The 20,096-nt window shown below is 41.6% G+C and overlaps 2 protein-coding genes across 5 annotated transcripts in view; one reads left to right on the plus strand and one right to left on the minus strand.

Moving 5' to 3' along the window:
• The window catches only part of srpk2 (SRSF protein kinase 2), a 119,331-nt gene extending 108,352 nt beyond the window's left edge, over positions 1–10,979 (minus strand). For 3 of the 4 annotated variants that reach the window (XM_049574351.1, XM_049574354.1, XM_049574350.1), the window contains exons 1-2: positions 10,943–10,979; positions 10,626–10,692 (exon numbers count right to left, since the gene is read on the minus strand). In XM_049574351.1, coding sequence (XP_049430308.1) covers positions 10,626–10,692; positions 10,943–10,958 — 83 coding nt within the window. In that variant the 5' untranslated portion in view covers positions 10,959–10,979. The remainder of the gene's footprint in view (positions 1–10,625; positions 10,693–10,942) is intronic. The other variant, XM_049574349.1, reaches the window with a different exon arrangement.
• Positions 10,980–17,160: 6,181 nt separating this feature from the next.
• Positions 17,161–20,096, plus strand: part of lamb4 (laminin, beta 4) — a 39,009-nt gene continuing 36,073 nt past the window's right edge. Inside the window, exons 1-3 of the mRNA XM_049574932.1 lie at positions 17,161–17,239; positions 17,283–17,408; positions 19,596–19,619. Coding sequence (XP_049430889.1) covers positions 17,161–17,239; positions 17,283–17,408; positions 19,596–19,619 — 229 coding nt within the window. The remainder of the gene's footprint in view (positions 17,240–17,282; positions 17,409–19,595; positions 19,620–20,096) is intronic.

Raw genomic sequence — 20,096 nt, forward strand, 5'->3', positions numbered from 1 at the left:
GGTACTGCACAAGTTTCACTCAAACCAAAAATGTCAACCTGCTGGTGACACTGCAAGAAAAGTCAGCAGAATTAAGCCACTGGGCAACATGAATATCTGTACAAAATTTCATGGTAATCCTCCAGACCGATTTTTAAGATATTTCAGTCTGGATCAGAGTGTCAACTGACTGATCAAGCTTGCCAAATACTGCATGTAGAAAACAAAATATCAAATTAACATCAGCCCTCTCGGACCAGTAAGTGATGCATCTCATGGGCCTGCATTCATGATTTCCCAAACGACAAAAGGAGCTAAATACCTGCAGGAATTCAAACCTGATCAACGGGAAATCAAAGCAAAATGAAACAGCTGTATTTGGCACACTTTATGAACAACAAAAACAACAGATTAAATCAGTTCTGTGTAACAGGTGACTCAGGTCACAGGCATGACATCTCGTGTATATTTGGATAATAAAAGCTGTTATAAAACAAGAGCACTGCATTTAAGGGTTCAGCGTGTAGGATTTAGGAGGATATATTGGAAAGATCCTCATGTTTTCATTACCTTAGAATGAGCTGTTCATATCTAATTGGGAAATAAGTCCTCATTTATGGAGACTGCCATGTTGCACCGCCATGTTGCTATAGTAGCCCAGCATGGACAAACCAAACACTGGCTCTAGATAGGGCCATTCCCATTTTTGCATTGTAGTTAAAAGCCTCTCCGTGACAAGAGCATCGGAAACTGTGACACTGCTTTATTCAGTGAAACAGACCTCCGTGGATAATTCAGCTGGTGTTAAAAACCTCCTGAATGTCTGGATCTTAAGTTATCAGAGAAAAAAGGAGAGCACACATTAGCAGGTGCTAGGCTAGCAGTCCGTCTCCGACATGCCAAACGGCAACAGAGAAACACTGATCTGTAACGTTTAAATGCTATAGTCAGTGTTTCTACCAGGTTAAATCACTGGGTCTTGAACAATGGGCACTACAGGAATCCTAACTAGGAGTTACGGCTTAGCACGTGGGAGAAGTTTCAACCGGTTGCAATCTTCAATCCTCGCTGCTAGATGCCACTAATTTCTGCACACTGTACCTGTTTTACCTGCAGTAATTAAAACCTGATCAACAGGAAATCAAAGCAAAAATAAACAGCTGTACTTGCCACGCTTCATGAACAACAAAAACTTGTCAAATCACTTCTGTGCAATGAGCGACTCAGATCAAAGTCCTACTCTAAAAGACAGCAGTGAAGACAAAAACAATCTGTATAATACATCTCGTGTGTATGTGAATAATTAAAGCTGTGCATTGCAGTTAAAAGGCCCTAAACACCCCTAACAGACCTGATTATTTTACTCTTATTAGCACACATTTTTGGTAACCGTAAGAACTAGCATGACTGCCGGGAATTATTTATGTGTTCATGTGAATGACTGAGATCAAACATGGGAATCAGCTTAAATCAGAGCAGATCAAAAGTGACAATGCACTGACTGGATCCTTTTTCCACTTAAGTACACATTGCTCTGAATGTGAAGTCTATTTGTGGTGGAAATGTGTGTGTGTGACTGTGTATGCATGTGTGTTTGTTGTGGTTTCTGAACACAAAGCTCTCCTCGGCTGTGCGAAGCCCTTCAGCAGAGGCCGGGCGCGACTGTGGATCAAAGCAGATCATAGTCCTTAAGAATGAATGAACTCTTTCTTTAAAACTGAGCGTGTGTAAGAGACGCCAACTGTCAGCGAGAAAGACAGAGAAAGAGAGCGTTAGTGTGTGTGTGGGTGTGTCCGCTTGCCCTCATGCCACTGTGACCCAGACCTGGATAAGCGCCCGGTACGTAGATGATGAGCTTATGTAATCTGCTTCATAGTGCAGCTGAGACAATAGTGGATCCACAGAAAATTAAATGGCAACTGTTTCAACATTCTACAACCATAAAATAGGTTTCAGCTTCTCAAATATGTTCACAGTGATAAACTGTGTATTAATGTAACCACTTGTCTGCGTTGTGTTGATATGAAGATGCCAAGACCATAAACATCTTTGGAGGCGATCCCCCATTTATTCCTGTACAACTGACAGCAATAGGTTAAAACAAAATCCTTGCACCTACACAAACTAAGTGACACAGGAGTATGTTAGCATGTTATACAGTAAGTCTAGGCTGAAAAATGAACTTATAAACATAGCTGAACAACGCTTAAACATGGAAATTCCTACAAGAACAATGTCGCCTACCTCTCCCACGCAAAAAGGGGAGAGGTAAGGCTGGAGACACACCTTTATAGGTGAGGTAGCCCCAAAGGTGAATATAGGGGTACAGAAACTGAGTATCAAATGTCACGCATATTGACTATGGAGGCTTGGGCATGTCAGGTAATAACAACTGGAACAACTTTTGTGTAATTATAATTAGGGATGGGTCACGATTTTCGAATTTTCGAATAGTCGTTTTATTTTGAAAAATCGATTTTTTTAATGCGACTATTACTATTCGCCGTCTTATTTCCCCCTTTATTTGACATGCAATTCAGCTCCTAACCCCACGAGGGCAGTATAGGATTGCTACAGCAGTGTGAGATGGGCTACCAGCTAGTTTGATGCTCTTCTACAGGAGAAACATGCAGAGACTACTACAGTCATAAAAAAGTTCCGTGTGGAACAACTTCGACAAAATAAACGAAAATGAGGTGCAGTGCGAACTCTGTGAGGCAAAGCACAGTCATTTGAGAGCGAGGCACGCAGGAGGCGGCGAGGGACCGTACGGCTGGGCTCGGCGGCGCAACACATCTGCAGCGCGAGTCCTGTAGCAGCTCGCCCCCCTGTTAATCAATTACAGCGGCTCCACTGGCAACGGGAGTGGCGCAACAACCCCCGTCTGTCGCGCGACAACTCTCTATTTTACGCGGCTCTTCTATTTTTGTCGCGCTACGCTCCCCTACGCGACCCTGCAGCAGATATAAACTAAATGAAATAGTGTGCTAAACGAGCACAATGGGCAATTATTCGAAAAATCATCGAATAGTTGCCATGATTTTCGAATAGTGTTTTTGCTTGTGCTGCCCATCCCTAATTATAATACTTAGTATTACAAATGTACATTTGACTTTGTTGATATGAAGAGGCCCAGACCGCAGATATCTTTGGAGGCGATCTCCCGTTTATCCCTGACAATTGACAGCAAGAGGTAAAAACAAAATCCTCCATCAGTTACAACCATATTACTAGAGCTCCTACACAAATTAAGTGACACAGGAATATGTCAGCATATTATACAATAAGATTAGGCTGAAAAATGAACACGGAAAAACAAAACACGGAAATGACTGTGAGAGCAATGTAATTTACCTCTCCTACGCAAAAAGGGGAGAGGTAAGGCAGGAGACATACCTTTATAGGTGAGGTAGCCCAAAAGGTAGTCTGAGTGGGCTCAAGTTCGCTGCATAGATCAGCCTCTCATTGGGCGGAATGAACCACCCACTGAAGTCCCGCCCTACCACCTCCGGTTGCAGTTTTCAACACGTCCTTTACTAACTTTTGCGGTGTTTGATCTTGCGGGGATGTAGCCATTTTTCTGCCATGGTTTGCGTCCTGTAGGCGATATTTTTGTGGGCGTGTTACACCAAAACTTGTTTCCCCCCGGCAATATTTTTGCAAGCTCACCGTTGCTGTGGCACCACCAAGAACGATTGTGATTGGTTGAAAGAAATACAAGCAGCCGGGGTGTTTTTTTCTCCAATCTTAAAGTGACAGTCGGCCCAGCCAGACCTTTCTTTTCTGGTGAGCGAGACTACCCCAAAGGTGAACATAGGGGTACAGAAACTGAGTATCAAATGTTACACATTTTGACTATGGAGGCTTGGGCGTGTCAGATAATAACAACTGAAACAAATGATGTATAATTATAATACTTTATATTACATATTTTATTGCTGAATAATTGACCATGTTGCATTACAACCAAATTAATCATCTACGATCAAGAGAATGACCAGCAGATTCATTCCTGTGGTGATGAAAATAACCGTTGCAGGCCCATTTCATTATGAATATCTTTAAGAGTAATCTAGAACCAAGAGTCATTTTCTCTGCCTGCTTAATCCTTATCAGAGTTAAGCCCTGCTATATATCCCAGCATACACTGGGCAAAAGGCCACAACATGCCAATCTCAGAGCTACCACCGGATTCATTCTTTATTTATAGCTGCTTCTGGGGGATGAAATAGGTGAAAATCCTGCACATGCAACCACTTCATCACTGGCACCATGCTCTCATGTTTTAAGGCAGAATATCAGAGTAGCTGTCGTTATGAATTGGGTTTCTTTGCACATGTCTGTTTGCTGTATTTCAGTGTGTTATGTGTTTGGGAATTCCAGCACATTCCCAAAGCAGACAGCGAGGAGCAGCCCCCTGGGGTGGTCACACCGTTGGTATCACCTAATTGATGCCTTCTTCGGCTGCCGGTGACGTCGCTCCAATAGCATCATGCCATGAAGTAAAAGCCCCCACTCTCCCCACTCCAATTCGCATGCACTTTACAGAGCCACTGCGTTGCTCACACTCCAGCCGGCTGCATCCACTCACGCCGGGGAAATCACGCTGAAATACCTACATCCATCTCCCCCTGCAAGACTGTCTGACAAAACCATGCACATACACACACTGGGAAACAATGCTCCTACAAATTCAAGAAAAGTTACATAATCAAACACCATGTGAGAGATTCCCAAATAGCCTAGGCCAAGGAAATAGGCTGTCACATCTGTCACACCTCCTTCCAGTCAAGAGAAATCAGTCAAGAGGCCATTAGTGGAGGAAACTAAGGTACACAGCTGAGGAGGTGTGGGCTGCCATGGAGGCAAATGTTCAAGTTGGGTCCTCATCGTCCAGATTCCCAGTCTGAGTCCCCCTAACGTAAATGGGAACTTCCCACACTCCAGAGCAGCCAGTCTGTGTGCTGAAAATACACGCCTTTTGCCATATGTGCGCACAGTCTATACCGCCGACGCACCGGCAGCAGCGCCCGGCGTCACACAGAGCAGCACCGGCTGCCAACAAACCAAACCCCGGCAAACAAACACTTCACTCTCACCACGTCGCTCAGTCATCCACCGCCGCCGCCCTGCTTACCTCCGATGGTGACCCGCTCTGTCTGTCTTCCCTTCGGCCTCCTCTTTCTGGCCTGGATGGCCATCACTGCCGGGGTGAGGTTGTGTTTATCCACAGGCATGACCGACGTCCGAGTCCGGGGAAGGGTGTAGGAGGGACGGGGAGGGAGAACAAACACACATCATTAAGGCTGTAAAGCTGGCTGGCACGGGTCATTTGGCGTCGTTTAGCGTGCCCCCGTGGGTTAGCTCCACGCGCAACTTCCGCCACCGTTCATATTAAATACATGCAGGAGTGTGGGAGCATCGTCAAGTTACAGAAGCTGAGGGATACGCACCTTTCCTGGAGCTCATGTTTCCTCCTCTTCCCCTCGGCAGCTCGGCAGGAGCGGGCAGCTCAGCGGCAGCAGCCGGAGTCTCTCTCTCCCTCTGTCTCTCAGAAACCAAAAACACACTCACCCCTCTGCCTTCAGATGACACGCGCTCCCTCTGGCGGGAGTCGCGTGCAGTCCTGCGAGGACCTGCGCCACTTTGCACTTTGCTCTTTCTTCAGTCCAGTTATCTCAAGTATTTATTTTAGTTTATTTCATTTTTATTTTATTTTATTTTATTTTATTCTATTTTTATTTTATTTTATGTTATTTTATTCAATTCTATTTTTTTTTATTTTATTTTATTTTATTTTATTTTATTTTGTTTTATTTTATTTTATTTTGTTTCATTTACAGTCAAAAAAAGGCATGTCATTTGTCATTTAAATACAGATTATAGTAGGGTAACATGGGGTAAAATTGCCCCTAGGATAAAGATGCCCCAACCTCTTTTATTCCTCTCCTAACCAATATATGGCACTAAGTCTGACTGTCTATGCTCTGGTGAATGATGACATTTCAACTGAATTGCTCCTTTCTTCAGATTTATTCCACCAGAACAATTATGGAGCAAACTGAGCTCTGTTATTCCACTCGAGATAGGGAATTTTGGGACTTTTTTCAGTTTTGTTTGACTTAATAATTTAATTATTTTGGCAAAATATTTATGTTACTTTTCAAAAATGAGCCTAATATTTCTTACATTTCTAAATGAGACAATTCTATCCAAAAATATGTAAAATGCTGCAAAATTGAAAAGGCTGTATGTCTTTATGAATATCTGTGTGCCTTCATTCCTGAATGACCACTATTTTTTGCTCATTTCTGTCTTGCAGTTCACTCAGTTATATTAACAAAGTAAGGATGGAAAGATGCCTCCATTAAGAACAAAGCCAATTTACTATAAAATGAACAAAACAAAACAAAACATTTGAAAATGATTTTAGCATGTAGAGGATGATGATGTATACACCAACAAACTGTTTGGAGAAATAAATTGGTAGAGTAGATCATTTTGTTGTTATGGCACATAATGCCCCTGAGCTACAAAATGAGCCATCTAACTAATTAAAACAAACTAAATCCCAATCCTGACCCATTAATGGATTATCTAGAAGCCCTTTAGCCTTCCCCACAGGCTAACTGTTTTCATTTTAGTTCGTCTTCCTCTATCAAGCTCGCTAAAAATGTTGGCTAATTCTAGAAACCTAGCAATGCCAATGATTGCACACCATTGTAACTGGGCTGGGCAGGCACAAAAAGGTCCAGGCTGAGATCAATGCAATAAATATATATATTATCCTTTAACATTTGTACCCAGTATAGACTCGAAGTACTCATATCCCGATGGGACACACCACCGAAAGTGGTCGAGAACAACAGGGCTAAGATCCTGTGGGACTTCAGCCTCCAGACTGACAAACAACTGCTGGCTAACCAACCGGACATAGTGGTGGTTGACAAACACCAGAAGAGGGCAGTGGTGGTAGATGTGGCAACATCAGAAAGAAGGAACAGGAAAAGGTGGAGAATTATCAAGGGTTGAAAGAACAGCTGGAGCAGATGTGGAAGGTCAAAGTTGGTCAAAGTCCAGATTTCAGGAACAACATCTGAGGTCTTTGTCCAGAAGTGTGCAGTCCTAGGAACAGTTAAGATACTGCGCAGAGCCCTCAAACTGCCAGGCCTCTGATAGAGGACCAGAGCTTGAGGATGATACAGATACCACCCTAAGAGGGTGAGAGGGTGATTTGAACATGACCCCGTTGTAATTACCAACATTGTGTTTTGTTTTTGTTTTGTTTTGTTTTTTTAATTGTATATACTTTATTAATCCCCGAGGGGAAATTCGATTTTTCACTCTGTTTGTCAATTACACACAGGTCCGAACACACACATTTCAGGCACCTCGGCAGTGCCCAGGAGGTGAACTGGCACCTCTCCAGCTACCATTCCACACTCCACATATTGGTCCAGACAGGGACTTGAGCAGGGGACCCAGTCCCTATGGACTGAGCTACTGCCATCCCAAACTGTAACTGTAATGTAATTGCATATTTTTTCTCCAAAATGCCCCAATAATGCTTTACAAAATGAAATGCTAAGACCTTGCAGTTGACATGTTGTGTGACCAACAAAAGCTTAATACCACTGTACACTGACAAAACACATTATTTAGTTAAAGGCAGCAAAGAAACAGAACTGACGTGCAGTTTAGCAGTGGCTCTAACATTCTCCTCCTCGGCGATGTTACACTTCTACACAGCATCTATGTACTGTATTCGTACAAAAACTTGGTAGCAAGCCCAGGATGTTGCTTCTACACTATTTATAGTGGTAGCTGTGTGCTTTTTGTATCGCTGTCTGCAGCATGCTCTCTGCTTTATGCCATTTCATCAAGACTTATTGCAATTTTTAACACAGATTCTGATGCTGTTCGGCAACATTGCCGCATCTATTTATGGATAATACTACCATTTTATCTTATCCTTTATGGTGCATGAAAGCTCCCTCACTCTTGGTTGGTATGAGGAGCAGCATTTAAGGGTCATAAATAATCTGATATTATTGGTCCAGGTCCAATTTTGCCTGGTGCATTTATATGTTTATGGATAATATCAGTTAAGACCTCACAAAGTCTCAAAACACAAAAGATTTCATTATCAGAGTGCTGAGGTAACGAGGGGCGGCTCAGTCCATAGGGACTTGGGTTGGGAACCGGAGGGTCGCCTGCTCGAGTCCCCATCCGGACCAAAATATGGAGCGTGGACTGGTGGCTGGAGAGGTGCCAGTTCACCTCCTGGGCACTGCCGAGGTGCCCTTGAGCAAGGCACTGAACCCCCCAACCACTCGGGGCACCTGACCAAAGGGCAGCCCCCTCACTCTGAGATCTCTCCACTTTGTGCATGTATAGGTCCTGTTTGTGCATGTGTGTGTCTTTCAGACCTGTGTGTAACTGACAAGCAAGAGTGAAAACACTGAATTTCCCCTCAGGGGGATTAATAAAGTAAATCATCTTAAATTTAAACTTAAACATTTGTTGCTAGAGGTACAATGATTATAATTCACAACATCTTACATGTTTAAAAAATAGTTCATATGTCAGGTAAAAGAAGGTATAGTAGTAACAAGGCTTTGTCCCCTCTTACTTGTGTTTTATTCCTGTATCTGCTAAAAAATAGCACTGAAATCCTTACCAGAAAATATGGTCTGACCTCCTGTAACTCCATCCTGGAGTCTGTCACTGAAAACCATTCATTCATTCATTCATGATTATTAGTCAGCATTTTCTTTACCTGCCAAAAGGAAAACACAAACACCTGGGTCACATCAGGCTAATTAGTTGTACTTATGATTATTTTAATTAATGTAAATAATCTTAGTCTGGCAGATTGAAACAGAACAACAGTTCCACTGTAACCCAGTCCTCTAAGCTGCTTTTGGAGGCTTCATTGCTCTGATCCAGCTGATGGATCATCTTCTGACTGCCCAGCAGCAGTGATGGTCATCTTACTAAAGAACTGTGCCTTAAGTTTAAGTTTCTAAACTTCCTGGGATGATCCAGGATGAGGAGGCATTAAACCTGTTGTTGGGGGGTTTTTTTGTAACATAATCCTCTCTCTTTTCAGGAACTAACACGATGCGTTCAGGAGCATCTGGTTGTTAAAAGGTTTCATCAGACAGATGATCATGATGAGGTTTCTCAGCCAAGAGAGAAATGTGTAACCATCATCTAAAATTAGTTTATCATGTGACATCACTGCTATGATCCCATTGGAGTATTGTCAGTCAGTGTGAATAAACAAAGTGGTGGTGGTGTTAGGCTCTCCATTGGAGAGTAACTAAAGTACTCTGCTTAAGTACCATTTTAAGGTACTTGTACTTGACTTTATACTTCTACTCTGCCACATCTCAGAGCGAAATATAGTACTTTTTACTCCACTACATTTATTTGAAAGCTTTAATTTACTATTTAATTTAGGATTGAAATTAAGATTTTATGGTAAAGTTGGCTGCATTCATGTGCAGCAGTCCCTCATTATTTGGTTTGTGCTGTCATTTCCCTTTATTGAATTCATCTTAGCTGGATGTCACTATTCCCCTGAGTTGACTGGAGGGTAATTCTGATCACCTGTTGTGTATGGCAAGCCGTTTTAACATTTAATCGCTAAGTTTGACTATCCGGAACTACCATTATAGATATCAGCAACACCATTTTGACTAGTCGTAATGTCATTGTGACTAGTATGAATTTTAATTGAAGATATCTATAACGTCATTCTGACTAGTCAAAACTGAATTACAGATATCAGCAATGATGCTACTCAAAAGCGATAGTCAACTCGTCACACAGCGTAAATGACAATTGTAGATCTGTAATTCAGTTTTGACTAGTCAATAATAGTTGCAGATATCTCTAACGTCATTTTTACTAGTCAGCCCCTGGGGTGGTCACACCGTTGGTATCACCTAATTGATGCCTTCTTCGGCTGCCGGTGACGTCGCTCCAATAGCATCATGCCATGAAGTAAAAGCCCCCACTCTCCCCACTCCAATTCGCATGCACTTTACAGAGCCACTGCGTTGCTCACACTCCAGCCGGCTGCATCCACTCACGCCGGGGAAATCACGCTGAAATACCTACATCCATCTCCCCCTGCAAGACTGTCTGACAAAACCATGCACATACACACACTGGGAAACAATGCTCCTACAAATTCAAGAAAAGTTACATAATCAAACACCATGTGAGAGATTCCCAAATAGCCTAGGCCAAGGAAATAGGCTGTCACATCTGTCACACCTCCTTCCAGTCAAGAGAAATCAGTCAAGAGGCCATTAGTGGAGGAAACTAAGGTACACAGCTGAGGAGGTGTGGGCTGCCATGGAGGCAAATGTTCAAGTTGGGTCCTCATCGTCCAGATTCCCAGTCTGAGTCCCCCTAACGTAAATGGGAACTTCCCACACTCCAGAGCAGCCAGTCTGTGTGCTGAAAATACACGCCTTTTGCCATATGTGCGCACAGTCTATACCGCCGACGCACCGGCAGCAGCGCCCGGCGTCACACAGAGCAGCACCGGCTGCCAACAAACCAAACCCCGGCAAACAAACACTTCACTCTCACCACGTCGCTCAGTCATCCACCGCCGCCGCCCTGCTTACCTCCGATGGTGACCCGCTCTGTCTTTCTTCCCCTTCGGCCTCCTCTTTCTGGCCTGGATGGCCATCACTGCCGGGGTGAGGTTGTGTTTATCCACAGGCATGACCGACGTCCGAGTCCGGGGAAGGGTGTAGGAGGGACGGGGAGGGAGAACAAACACACATCATTAAGGCTGTAAAGCTGGCTGGCACGGGTCATTTGGCGTCGTTTAGCGTGCCCCCGTGGGTTAGCTCCACGCGCAACTTCCGCCACCGTTCATATTAAATACATGCAGGAGTGTGGGAGCATCGTCAAGTTACAGAAGCTGAGGGATACGCACCTTTCCTGGAGCTCATGTTTCCTCCTCTTCCCTCGGCAGCTCGGCAGGAGCGGGCAGCTCAGCGGCAGCAGCCAGTCTCTCTCCCTCTGTCTCTCAGAAACCAAAAACACACTCACCCCTCTGCCTTCAGATGACACGCGCTCCCTCTGGCGGGAGTCGCGTGCAGTCCTGCGAGGACCTGCGCCACTTTGCACTTTGCTCTTTCTTCAGTCCAGTTATCTCAAGTATTTATTTTAGTTTATTTCATTTTTATTTTATTTTATTTTATTTTATTCTATTTTTATTTTATTTTATGTTATTTTATTCAATTCTATTTTATTATTTATTTTATTTTATTTTATTTTATTTTATTTTGTTTTATTTTATTTTATTTTGTTTCATTTACAGTCAAAAAAAGGCATGTCATTTGTCATTTAAATACAGATTATAGTAGGGTAACATGGGGTAAAATTGCCCCTAGGATAAAGATGCCCCAACCTCTTTTATTCCTCTCCTAACCAATATATGGCACTAAGTCTGACTGTCTATGCTCTGGTGAATGATGACATTTCAACTGAATTGCTCCTTTCTTCAGATTTATTCCACCAGAACAATTATGGAGCAAACTGAAATCTGTTATTCCACTCGAGATAGGGAATTTTGGGACTTTTTTCAGTTTTGTTTGACTTAATAATTTAATTATTTTGGCAAAATATTTATGTTACTTTTCAAAAATGAGCCTAATATTTCTTACATTTCTAAATGAGACAATTCTATCCAAAAATATGTAAAATGCTGCAAAATTGAAAAGGCTGTATGTCTTTATGAATATCTGTGTGCCTTCATTCCTGAATGACCACTATTTTTTGCTCATTTCTGTCCTGCAGTTCACTCAGTTATATTAACAAAGTAAGGATGGAAAGATGCCTCCATTAAGAACAAAGCCAATTTACTATAAAATGAACAAAACAAAACAAAACATTTGAAAATGATTTTAGCATGTAGAGGATGATGATGTATACACCAACAAACTGTTTGGAGAAATAAATTGGTAGAGTAGATCATTTTGTTGTTATGGCACATAATGCCCCTGAGCTACAAAATGAGCCATCTAACTAATTAAAACAAACTAAATCCCAATCCTGACCCATTAATGGATTATCTAGAAGCCCTTTAGCCTTCCCCACAGGCTAACTGTTTTCATTTTAGTTCGTCTTCCTCTATCAAGCTCGCTAAAAATGTTGGCTAATTCTAGAAACCTAGCAATGCCAATGATTGCACACCATTGTAACTGGGCTGGGCAGGCACAAAAAGGTCCAGGCTGAGATCAATGCAATAAATATATATATTATCCTTTAACATTTGTACCCAGTATAGACTCAAGTACTCATATCCCGATGGGACACACCACCGAAAGTGGTCGAGAACAACAGGGCTAAGATCCTGTGGGACTTCAGCCTCCAGACTGACAAACAACTGCTGGCTAACCAACCGGACATAGTGGTGGTTGACAAACACCAGAAGAGGGCAGTGGTGGTAGATGTGGCAACATCAGAAAGAAGGAACAGGAAAAGGTGGAGAATTATCAAGGGTTGAAAGAACAGCTGGAGCAGATGTGGAAGGTCAAAGTTGGTCAAAGTCCAGATTTCAGGAACAACATCTGAGGTCTTTGTCCAGAAGTGTGCAGTCCTAGGAACAGTTAAGATACTGTGCAGAGCCCTCAAACTGCCAGGCCTCTGATAGAGGACCAGAGCTTGAGGATGATACAGATACCACCCTAAGAGGGTGAGAGGGTGATTTGAACATGACCCCGTTGTAATTACCAACATTATGTTTTGTTTTTGTTTTGTTTTGTTTTTTTAACTGTATATACTTTATTAATCCCCGAGGGGAAATTCAATTTTTCACTCTGTTTGTCAATTACACACAGGTCCGAACACACACATTTCAGGCACCTCAGCAGTGCCCAGGAGGTGAACTGGCACCTCTCCAGCTACCATTCCACGCTCCACATATTGGTCCGGACAGGGACTTGAGCAGGGGACTGAGCTACTGCCATCCCAAACTGTAACTGTAATGTAATTGCATATTTTTTCTCCAAAATGCCCCAATAATGCTTTACAAAATGAAATGCTAAGACCTTGCAGTTGACATGTTGTGTGACAAACAAAAGCTTAATACCACTGTACACTGACAAAACACATTATTTAGTTAAAGGCAGCAAAGAAACAGAACGTGCAGTTTAGCAGTGGCTCTAACATTCTCCTCCTCGGCGATGTTACACTTCTACACAGCATCTATGTACTGTATTCGTACAAAACTTGGTAGCAAGCCCAGGATGTTGCTTCTACACTATTTATAGTGGTAGCTGTGTGCTTTTTGTATCGCTGTCTGCAGCATGCTCTCTGCTTTATGCCATTTCATCAAGACTTATTGCAATTTTTAACACAGATTCTGATGCTGTTTGGCAACATTGCAGCTTCTTTTTTTGGATAATACTACCATTTTATCTTATCCTTTATGGTGCATGAAAGCTCCCTCACTCTTGGTTGGTATGAGGAGCAGCATTTAAGGGTCATAAATAATCTGATATTATTGGTCCAGGTCCAATTTTGCCTGGTGCATTTATATGTTTATGGATAATATCAGTTAAGACCTCACAAAGTCTCAAAACACAAAAGATTTCATTATCAGAGTGCCGAGGTAACGAGGGGCGGCAGTAGCTCAGTCCATAGGGACTTGGGTTGGGAACCGGAGGGTCGCCTGCTCGAGTCCCCATCCGGACCAAAATATGGAGCGTGGACTGGTGGCTGGAGAGGTGCCAGTTCACCTCCTGGGCACTGCCGAGGTGCCCTTGAGCAAGGCACTGAACCCCCCAACCACTCGGGGCACCTGACCAAAGGGCAGCCCCCTAACTCTGAGATCTCTCCACTTTGTGCATGTATAGGTCCTGTTTGTGCATGTGTGTGTCTTTCAGACCTGTGTGTAACTGACAAGCAAGAGTGAAAACACTGAATTTCCCCTCAGGGGGATTAATAAAGTAAATCATCTTAAATTTAAACTTAAACATTTGTTGCTAGAGGTACAATGATTATAATTCACAACATCTTACATGTTTAAAAAATAGTTCATATGTCAGGTAAAAGAAGGTATAGTAGTAACAAGGCTTTGTCCCCTCTTACTTGTGTTTTATTCCTGTATCTGCTAAAAAATAGCACTGAAATCCTTACCAGAAAATATGGTCTGACCTCCTGTAACTCCATCCTGGAGTCTGTCACTGAAAACCATTCATTCATTCATTCATGATTATTAGTCAGCATTTTCTTTACCTGCCAAAAGGAAAACACAAACACCTGGGTCACATCAGGCTAATTAGTTGTACTTATGATTATTTTAATTAATGTAAATAATCTTAGTCTGGCAGATTGAAACAGAACAACAGTTCCACTGTAACCCAGTCCTCTAAGCTGCTTTTGGAGGCTTCATTGCTCTGATCCAGCTGATGGATCATCTTCTGACTGCCCAGCAGCAGTGATGGTCATCTTACTAAAGAACTGTGCCTTAAGTTTAAGTTTCTAAACTTCCTGGGATGATCCAGGATGAGGAGGCATTAAACCTGTTGTTGGGGGGTTTTTTTGTAACATAATCCTCTCTCTTTTCAGGAACTAACACGATGCGTTCAGGAGCATCTGGTTGTTAAAAGGTTTCATCAGACAGATGATCATGATGAGGTTTCTCAGCCAAGAGAGAAATGTGTAACCATCATCTAAAATTAGTTTATCATGTGACATCACTGCTATGATCCCATTGGAGTATTGTCAGTCAGTGTGAATAAACAAAGTGGTGGTGGTGTTAGGCTCTCCATTGGAGAGTAACTAAAGTACTCTGCTTAAGTACCATTTTAAGGTACTTGTACTTGACTTTATACTTCTACTCTGCCACATCTCAGAGCGAAATATAGTACTTTTTACTCCACTACATTTATTTGAAAGCTTTAATTTACTATTTAATTTAGGATTGAAATTAAGATTTTATGGTAAAGTTGGCTGCATTCATGTGCAGCAGTCCCTCATTATTTGGTTTGTGCTGTCATTTCCCTTTATTGAATTCATCTTAGCTGGATGTCACTATTCCCCTGAGTTGACTGGAGGGTAATTCTGATCACCTGTTGTGTATGGCAAGCCGTTTTAACATTTAATCGCTAAGTTTGACTATCCGGAACTACCATTATAGATATCAGCAACACCATTTTGACTAGTCGTAATGTCATTGTGACTAGTATGAATTTTAATTGAAGATATCTATAACGTCATTCTGACTAGTCAAAACTGAATTACAGATATCAGCAATGATGCTACTCAAAACGATAGTCAACTCGTCACACAGCGTAAATGACAATTGTAGATCTGTAATTCAGTTTTGACTAGTCAAAATAATAGTTGCAGATATCTCTAACGTCATTTTTACTAGTCATAATTCAAGTTCAAGATATCTACACCTTCATTCTGACTATCTGAAACTTAATTCAAGACATCTAGAAAGGACCATGTAGATATCTTCAATTGGTGATAATTAAAGATATCTTGAACTTGAATTATGACTAGTCAAAATTAGATTGTAGATATTTCAAACTGGAATTAGAGATATCTCCAATTCAGTTGCAGATATCCACAACTACACTGCAGATATCTATAATGACAAACCCCATACACATGAATGGCACAAGTAGTTTGAATCTTACTAGTCAAAACTGAATTACAGATATCTTAAATTAGAGTTTTGACTGGACACAATTATGTTGCAGATATCAGTAATGAATATCCAGTCTAGCTATTAAATGTTAAAACGGCTTGCCATAGTTGCGCAGGGTATGGGTCTTGACTCCTGATTAAGAACTGAGAGCAGTTTGGAGCTGGACCTCTTTCTCAGGGCTTATGAGAGGTAAGGAAATGCACACTCAGGACATTCTGATCCTTCCTCAATCAAATGCAGGCCTCATGTTAGCAAATGTTGTCAGACAGAAACTCTGGTCTCTAGGCCTTCTTGAGAACTGAGTGCTGTCTTTTGTTGTTTGGGGGGAATTTTGTTTAACTTAAGTGGAGGAAATATTAAAGAACCCCTTAACACTACGTCACATCATCTGGGCTGTTCTTGGTGTTTTTGTGCAAAAAATGTAGCTAGCCAAACCATCACCTAACACCTGCAGGCTTTATGTAATGATATTGTTAATTGATTTATTTTACTGAGACCCAACGTAAGCCCCATCCCCATCTTTGGTTATTATTCCAAACATATTTGTTTATTATGAAAGAGGCATTTGTTTAATATCATTGTTATGACGGCATTCCCATTGTGAAGGCTCTTGTGAGACAAGTGAACATACTTCATTATGTGGTTCTCACTCCTCTTTCTGACTAGTATTAGGGTGTCAGCACATAAAGTCCTTGAGATCAAGTGTTTTAAGTCAGTTTTATTAACTCTCTGTGTGATCGACTCTGAATTTTCCTGTCTATTGCAGCAAATCATAGCCATGTCGCAATTTTATTTTGCATATTTTATTTAGTTTAGAAGGTCTGGTGTCCACCAGAGGGAGACAGAGACAGACAGAAGTGCTCTGAGGAGGCTCAATTTGCTGATCTGTCACTAAAGAAACAAATAAATAAAAGTAAAGACACTTAAATGACATAATTTCATAAACAGTTTTCGTTTTATTCAAAGCTGTTGGATACATAAAACTCCTTTTCCCTCAAAAAACTTATTTTTGACAGTGTAGTTTTGACTGTATTCCATGGCCTTCTTCAGTGAATAGAACGTGTGTCATCACCTGATTTGATAATAAAACTGAAACGATGTGATTATCACAAGATTAATATACTGATCATCAACTCTATAGTCAGTGTTTTTCATGTAATTGAGTTACAATATTTGAACTAAACATCTCAATGTGAATAACTCATCTCAGTCAGCAGAATAAAACATCAGCATTATACCTTCCTGAAAACCATGTTAAGTCGGTGAAGGCATGCTTTATTAATATCACTTTTGCTCTGTATTTTCTTCTTCTTCAGCTCCAAAAGTGCTCTATACATAAAGTTATTACTATTATTATTATTATTATCATCATCATACGCTATGTTTGTACGTTTCATATGTTTCATATCACGACACTGACAATGATGATGGTGATGATGATGATGACATTTTAGTGGTGATAATAATGACGATGACATGTTGATGACATGGATGATGGTGATGATGATGATGACAACAACTATAATGACGATGACATTGATAATAAAGATGACCATGACGATGATGGTGATCATGAGAACAACTTGATAATGACAATGATGATGACAAGGTGATGATGACGAGGACAACGACTATAATGACGAAAGTGATAATGAAGATGACAATGATGGTTATAATGAAAATGACGATGATGGTTATAATGAAGATGATGATGATGATGATGATGATGATGACGGTGATGATGAGAACAACATGATAATGACAATGATGATGATGACAACAATGATGACGATGATGGTTATAATGAAGATGATGATGATGATGATGATGACGATGATGATGACAACAATGATGACGATGATGGTAATGATGACGATAACGATCATGACCATGACAATGATAATGACGAAGATGAAGACGATACGGGTGGTGATGATGATGATGATGATGATGATGACGACGATGATGATGATGATGATGATGATATTGGCATAATGATGACAGGGATGAAGATGATTGTGATGACGATGACAGCGACAACAAAGATGAACAGCGATGATGACTGACTGACAATGCTAATGACACTGATGACCCTACACCCTAACAGGTACACTCTGGTACCCTTACCATATACCCTACAGCTTTTTACAAGCCATCGATATGTTACATTTTTGCGTTTCATATCACGACAACGGCGACAATGATGATGATGGCAACGATGATTGTGACAATGATGGGGATGATGAGGATGACCTGAATACGACAGCAAAGACAACTGACAACAAGACGACGATGACGAGGATAATGACGGTGATGATGATAAAGACAACAGCAACGATGACAACACAGATGATGGTGATGTGAACAAAGATGGTCTATACACCCTACACCCTAACAGACACACACACTAACTAACTACTTGTATATACTCCACACTCAGGATCCAAAACCAGTCTAAAAAGTCAACATTGAGCTTTTCCAGACCTTTGATTTCTTGGAGTTGAACATGAAGTGACAGTTGCCCCTGGCTGATGCCTAGCACCTATTAAGGTATTTAAAAACCTAATCTTAACCTTTGAGCAGGACTATACACCTAACAAGGCGGGGGGAATCATCAAGATAACTTTCACCATTCCCTAACCACACACCAAACACACAACATCAGCTTCCCTGCATGCACCCGCCCCGTCAACAACAGTTGTTGGCATTGTTAGAACCTGCTTTATTCCACATGTATATCAACATCTGACACAAAAAGCCAAAGTGTTGACTGATCTGATCCTGCCACCACATCTCAGAGACAGGAGCTTGTAGACACTTGCAACTCTACCCCTCTACTGCCATGTTCTTGTGGTCTCTGAGCATGCCTGTCCTGGTCCCATGTCTCTACAACTCTACAACTTACCTTTGCTGAGAAACACCCTGGGAAAGAGTCTTTATTTTGGGGGGCTACACCTACTTCCCCTGCTCGTAGCTGCCTGAGCTTGGCACTGTTGGAAAGCCCATCCCTGAAAACCCACCACCCGGTTCAGGTTTGTTGGCCTTTAACACCTGCAGGGAAAAAGTTATCTAAGTTAAGTTACATATATCTACCATCCTCCAAAACTACTGCCCGTATTTCAACATGGTCTCACTCTGAAGTTGTTGAAATCTGCCGCTTGGGCAATGACGTGACGATAATGTTGGGCAGCATCAGACACTGATGAAAAACCCGTCCCTTAAGGTCAGCATGATATGCGGCGGTCACTGTTATAGTTTGATGGCGCTCAGGGGCATCAGGGGGAAACGCCGCGGGACACTAACGAAAGTTAAGGCAACGAAAGTCTGAGAAGGGGTGGTGGATGGGTCCAACAAACACTGACTTTCACCCAAGAGAGTGGTGTTTGTGTCCTCAGATTATAAAGCCAAACCCTGTTCTTTTTGCTAAACCTACCTACGTGCGATAGTTTTTGAAGGCAATTCACAGTGTTTTACCAATGTAGTGCCTTTATTTTGAAAGAGACTGTATGTAAACTGTAAATTTCCTGTAAAAATAAAAGTGTATTTTGAAAGAAGACAGTGCATGTTACAGGCAGAACTTGACATGGCATTCCAGAACGTCAAAAACCAACGCACCCAGGGTACCTTTCACATCGTATCTGAACATGGAAAGTCCATGAGGGGGCAGTACCAGCACTGTTGATTATTTTATTTTGTTGTAAAACTTCTATTTTATGCTGCGGTGTAGATCTAAAAACTATTGAGTAGTTTTACTCTGGACCTTGATTAAATACACTCTGTTTAATCTCATCTTTCCTACACAAATTATCCATCGCTCCCCTCCCTCCCACTCTCTATCTCTCTCTCTCATTGACAAAAAGAGCCTCAGGCTACGTTTGTCTCAGGTGTGCTGTTACCTGCCCAGATGTGTTCATTCTTCCAGGGTGGCAGCAGAAGGCAGAAGCAGGTAGGCTCACATTCATTCTCTTTCTGATACAGAATGTATTATAAATCAAAACTCATGCAGTTGGTGTTTTTTCCTGTCCTTTGACTGGAGAAGTAAAACTATTTGTGAATGACTTCATGGTGATTTATGGCGTGTGCACCGTCTTATATAAAGTTACAGTAGACTGATGATAAAGTGTCATTAAAGAGATGACATATCGGAGGTGTTGCTCTGCACCATCCTGCAAATAATCACTAGTTTTTAACAGGAACTATTTGTATTTACTGTATATTAAATCTAACCAGGTCAGCTCAGTAGTTACTTGAGTTTTTGTGCAGTGTGAGCTGTAATGCAAATTATTTATGAGTATGCATTTGCAACAGGAGCTCTGAAGCAATCATTTTACCTGCAGCTCCTGCACACAGTAGATTCAGCTATGTCTTGTGAAGCTGTCATTCATTTCATAGTCACATATTTCCAGGTGGGCGGCACAGTGGT

The sequence above is a fragment of the Epinephelus fuscoguttatus genome, linkage group LG4 (genome assembly GCF_011397635.1).
Source record: "Epinephelus fuscoguttatus linkage group LG4, E.fuscoguttatus.final_Chr_v1".
Lineage (NCBI taxonomy): Eukaryota > Metazoa > Chordata > Actinopteri > Perciformes > Serranidae > Epinephelus > Epinephelus fuscoguttatus.